The sequence below is a fragment of the Carassius carassius genome, chromosome 16 (assembly GCF_963082965.1).
Source record: "Carassius carassius chromosome 16, fCarCar2.1, whole genome shotgun sequence".
Taxonomy (NCBI): Eukaryota; Metazoa; Chordata; class Actinopteri; order Cypriniformes; family Cyprinidae; genus Carassius; species Carassius carassius.
This window is the reverse complement of record NC_081770.1, coordinates 7,202,680-7,208,679: the sequence shown is the minus strand read 5'-3', so window position 1 is coordinate 7,208,679 and position 6,000 is coordinate 7,202,680. Positions and strand designations below refer to the sequence as shown.

At 40.7% G+C, this 6,000-nt stretch overlaps 1 protein-coding gene across 1 annotated transcript in view; it reads right to left on the bottom strand.

Annotated features, from left to right (window-relative positions):
* Positions 1-1,249: 1,249 nt before the first annotated feature.
* The window catches only part of LOC132159326 (uncharacterized), a 77,873-nt gene continuing 73,122 nt past the window's right edge, over positions 1,250-6,000 (bottom strand). The window contains exons 2-3 of the mRNA XM_059568840.1: positions 5,290-5,616; positions 1,250-1,632 (exon numbers count right to left, since the gene is read on the bottom strand). Of these exons, the coding sequence (XP_059424823.1) occupies positions 1,250-1,632; positions 5,290-5,616 (710 nt within the window). The remainder of the gene's footprint in view (positions 1,633-5,289; positions 5,617-6,000) is intronic.

Below are 6,000 nucleotides of genomic sequence, written 5' to 3'. Positions count from 1 at the left end.
ACAGAGAAAGGGATAAGCAGAAACACAAGAACTACAACTGACTTCAGCCACAACCTTAGATGAAATCAATTGAAGATAAAAGAAGACATTAAATCTCTGGAGATCTCACCATAGGAGGATTAAACAACTCCACAAACTGCATTAACAGCTTCACTTATTACTAACCAGACTGACTTTATTTCTGTTGGACATCTACAAAAGTTTTATTGAGAATTAAGAAAGGTTTAACTCTAATGTGTGTCACCATAACAGTGATTAGCGTTTCCATTAGTTGCACTCTTAACTCTTATTTTATCTTTAGTCTTTTTTGGATGCTGTGATGGTGTGTTTGTTAAAGGAGTCATGACCCACAATTTTCACTTTTCCACGAGAATCAATGTATGTTATGATTGCCTAACGATTATACACTGGCCGGGAAGCCGATATTTAAAAGTGAAGCGTTTGTTTACCTCAGGGTTTGTAAAGTAGCGTGCAGCGTTTGTTTACCTCAGGGTTTGTAAAGTAGCCCACGTGCACGCGCACTCAAATACGAGATTTTGATTTCTTCCCCGTCTTGACGTTTGTTTACCTCAGGGTTTGTAAAGTAGCCCACCTGCACGCGCACTCAAATACGAGATTTTGATTTCTTCCCCGTCTTGACGTCAAGACGGGGCAGGATATACCATATATGGACACCACAGCGGGAAGCTCGCCCCTTCCCCTCTCCCCCTCATATTCAGTCGCGAAAGATGCTGGAGTAGTGCATGTGGGCCAGATCATCTTTCCATGGGTGCCAGATGTGGGCCGGATCTGGGCCGACACAATGTTGCTATCTGGGAACACTTTTAGACCAAACATATTTTCATCTTTACAATTAAAACTACAATGTATGTCAGAATATTTCTTATATTTGTTCTGTTTTCTTTTATCCTGTAGCAGATCTGACGTCATTGAGCAGAAGAACAGCAGCAGCTGCAGCAGCCACGCCCATCAATGCAGTGACGACCAATCGCATCACAGCTTCAACTGTGTCACAACAACTGATGTGGACGTCTGTAAGTAAATAAATAAATACATTGTGATATTTTCAATAAGCTGACTTTAGTCTCTAGATTAACTTTTACTTAAGTGTAAAAAAAATATTAAAAATCAAGCCTTTTGAAAGACACGAGTAAGCTTTGATGACAGGAGCTCAATGATCATATAATTCATAATTTATTCTTAAGCTTTCAGTATCAGTAAAATCATCAAATGAATTCATTGTATAGATTCAATTGATGTTCTTATCAGCACTGCTGTTACCTGCACATGTGTGATAGAGATGACTGATATCCAGATGTTGAGTCTGGGTGCTGAAGTGTTGAGTGATGTTGAGATGTGTGGACTGGTTTCTGATGGGATTGTTGATCACACAGATGTAGCTGTTTTTCTCCTGATATTCCACCTCCAGAGGTAGAGAGAAACTGAGGCTGAGATCAGACACACTGATGCTGGACAATAAACTGTTTCCTTTGTACCAGGAGAGAGTCACATCACCCACATTCACCACTGAACACAACAATGAACAATTCTGCTGTGATGAAGATGATGATGATGATGATGACGATGAACATTGTGAAGAGTTACTGCTGATGACAGGAACAGGCAGACGAGCTGAAAATATGAGACAAACCAAACTACTGTAGATCAGAATGTTTATTGCCATGTCAGTCAGTCAGTCAGTGAGTGTCTAATGAACTCACACTGCACGATAGCCTTGAACCGAGCCCTAGCACGATTGCCAGTAGTTCACCTGTTTCTGTCAATGGCTCAGACTGCATAGTTTACGCTTATCGGTCTGTCACGTTATGAATGAACAACTCAAAAAAACCCGAAGACTCATGAGATAAACTAATCAATTCTCTTTCTGGTTCAAAATGCAAAGGTTAAAGCATATGGGGCTGTCACGTGATGAAGGAAGACTCAAACCTGAAGACTTGTCAGACGTGAGGTGAAAGTGAAAGTCTAATATTTGCCAAGTATGGTAACCCACAATCCTACTCTGAATTGGTGCTCTGCATTTATACCATCCAAGTGCACACACACAGCAGTGAGAAGTGAACACACACCCGGAGCACACACAACTCTTGCCAGCACCGAGACTCAAAGATTCATTCATTTTGCTGAACGAGACTCAAAGGTCTAAGTTGGTAAAATTATCCGAACTTCCCATCACTAGCCCGGATTGGCTAATCAGGAGCACTGGAAAGACAAATTGGTCCTTTGAGTCGGATGAGTATTCCCTTCTGACATGATGGATCTTGATGAGGAGATTGTTGGTGGTGCTTGTCCTAAACGCCATACTCGTCCTCAGCTCATCTTCAGCATTATGAAGTACAGTATACCTGAGTCAGACCTGTCATTAAGTATGATGTCCCACATACCTGGGAGGCACCTGTCCACTGGACTACACCCCTATCCTTCCAGCCTTACTCCACTTCCCCTGCTGGTGACCTGGTCTGTTCTGATGGCTCAGGTCATGTCCTCAAATTATCAGCCTCCACAGCATGCTAAATTCCATCAGCCATCCTTCTCCTTGCCTCAACTCCTGTCCATCGGAAAGATCCTGTTTCAAAGACCAAGCCTGCCAAAGTGAAACGTTATTGTCCTTTCTGTGATAAGACTTAGCATTACCTGAGCCAGTGTGCCTCCTTCACTAAGCTTACGTCAGACCAGGTAAGGACTTGGATTTGCAGTAACAACAGTTGTTGGTACTGTGCGAGGGCATACCATGCTGCTCAGTGTGACCTTAAAAGGACCTGCAACATCTGCCAGGGCACCCATCTCTGCCCTCTCCATGAGGTGAATGTCACTCCATCCCCAAAGGAGGATCCAGCTAACATCGAGTTGCCTAATAAATTCCAGACAAAAAACTTTGAAGAATATCTATAAGTCTATTTGTGGCACAGCTGTCTAAGTTACTTGTGACCGAGTTAACCCTACCAATCAAATCTATTTCCCTGAGGACAGACCCTACTACAGTTCTCCAGTGGTTGAATTCTGACTCCTGACATTACCAAGTCTTTGTGGGGAATAGAATCACTGAGATCCAGGAGCTGATGGAGAAGTGTTCTTGGCATCATGTAATTTCTGCAGACAACCCCGCTGATGACCTTACGAAGGGAAGACCTCTCCAATACCAATTGCTGTGCCGAACCGATGGTCCCAAGGACCCCCTTTCCTCATCCAAGATCCCAAGGAATGGCCAGTAATCCCTAAGACTGAAACCAGGGAAGACCAGGTTGAACTATGGAAATCTACCTTCTGTGGGATCAGTACCTTTCCTCTCTCGTCTGGTAAGATTAATGGATGGAATAACAACACCTACAATCCTTAAGATGTCAGATCTACATGTGGCGCGCCCTCAGCTCTAGAAACATGCCTCCGATTCTTGCGGAATCTTATTATCAGATTGAGGTACAAACTTCTGTGGGTGTGAAATGGAGTTACGGGAAGCATATGCTGCTTTGGTTCCTGACATACAGGGTCATCTTGCCCACCAGAGGATCCACTTCTGCTTTAATCCTCCATTGGCCCCTCATTTTGGTGGAGTTTGGGAGAGGTAAGTGAGATCGGTTAAATCTGCTTTATACCTAGTTTTCGGTGCACAGTCAGTACTAAAGGAGGTCTTAATGATGGTCTTGCTGGAAGTGGAGGCCATCTTTAACTCAAGATATGTGTCGTCAGACATGGTAGATGCTGACCCAGTAACTCCAAATAGTCTTCTCATGGGGTGGCCCAATGGATCTTTGCCGCAAGTCATTTATCCATTTTCAGACATATTAAAATCGCTGGCACTGAAGACATTCTCAGGACCTAGGGGACCGATTCTGGTACAGGTTCATACAGGACTACCTCCCTAGCCTCCAAACCCGGCAGAAATGGCAATCCTCTCCTCCCAGCCTAAAGGAACAGGCATTGGTTGTGATTGTGATTGGTAAGTGCTTTACATGTCTTGCAATAATAATTTCTAAACATTAGACTGACTAAACATTGACTGTCAGTCTTTATTCACCTGTTTCTCGTTGTTACTCATAAAAATTCATTAAAGAAAATAGTGTAAAGTACTGTACATCGCTAATGTCATAGAATAGCATTTTGTGATGCAGCGTTACAACGAGATCTGCGCAAGTGGAATTTAAAACTGTTATGTCTTCTGCTAGTTATCAAAGCATTAAAAACGATCTGAACTGATAAATAACAAATTGGAGATCAAAATAATAGCAGATTTGTCTCATATAAAAATAAAAAAAAAACTGAAATGAAAAATTTACTTAAGCCAAAAGTTTATTTTTACTACGGTAAAATGAATGTCCATCAATATCTTAAAAAAATTATTGCATTTTTTTCTATATAATGTTGATATGGTAACTCATAAATACTGTGCATTTTGTTATGCAAGCATGTGTGGAAATATTAAAACCACGTGTGTTATAACTAACCCCGCATTACTTTTTGCCACATGCTCCCCTACTACTTTCCAAAATAATGAAGGTTAAAATGCCTGTAAACTAAAGCAAAATGTCATTAGTTTCTCTCCAAAACAAATCCTCTAAAGTTTAGGCTATAAATTTGTGTAACTTTTTATTTGTTTTATTTTGATATTGAACTGACTTCAATATAGCAAAAATACCAACCAAAGGCGTAGGGGATGGGGGGAACATGTCCCCTCCAATATTCGAGACAGTCGCATTTGGATCATCCCTTATTCTGTCCCCTATTTTCTTAAAGAATAAACACTTATTTTCAACAAGAATAAACACTATTTACTTAAAGAAGAAGGGATAAACAATCACAATTAGCCCTTATTATCTATTTCTGAAGTTAATTGGCAACTCTAATGATGATGTACTGTAATTGTCTTTTGACTCCCCAGACAGGGGCAACTTGCTCAACAAAAAAAACTAAAACCTCAGTTATGCGAGCGAATAATGGACAAAAGTAAAAAAAAAAAGAAAAAAAAAGAAAAGTGGCCCGGTCCAATGGGTGAAACTCCAGTGCTGAAGATGAGTCCCACTCCTGCCCTGTTTGGGGGTCAAACACACTCGGGCACGTTTCAAAATGCCTATAGTGTGAGTATACCCTTATATGACAGTGGTCTACTCTCCACAATTGTAAAAGATTATTACACATATGGAAAAATATCGAAGAACAAATTGCTTATTTGAAATGACTTGGTCATGTTATTAATCAAAAATCAAAATAATTGAAATATTAAGATATTCTTAATTTATATATAAATAAAATAGCTGAAACAAACATTTAACTCACCATTGACAGTAACACTGAAACTCTTGCTCACACTGTTGCTCTGTAGTTGATAGAGTCCAGTGTGTTTAGTTCTGGTGTTTGTGATGATCAGAGATCCAGTTTGATGATCCAGCTTCAGTCTGTCTATGAATCTCTCATCAAGAACATTATCATATATAGTGATGCTGCCGGCCATTACATTGATTTTAGCTATTAAAGTGTTTTCAGCTCCAAATCTCCATAGAATCACATCATCATCCATCATTTCAGTAAAACCAGAGTTTAGAGTGACTGAATCTCCCTTCATCACTGACACTGACTTCACTGCATCAGTATCACCAAACCCACCTGAAGAACAGAGACACAGATTTGATGTTTTACTTAAATAGACCAGATTCTGCACAGAACGAAACTCGTGAAAATCTTTAGAGTAGGGGTGTTGCGATATACCGTAATTGACGATAAATGTGATATTCAAAGCAACAATTATCGTGTTAATTTAGTGTCTGACGATATATAGCAATATTTAAAATCAACTCTTACAAAGTTAAGGAGATCTAACCCATCAGAGTTCACTTTATTGATGACGTTGGAAAAGGATGTTAGTGATCGTGATTATGAGCCTCCTAGTTAGTGCGTCCGCCTCCCATGCCAGAGACCCGGGTTCGAGTCCCACTCGGATCGAGTGTGAGGAGCGGTAGAGAGGACCCGGGAGAGAGGGGTTACATTGGT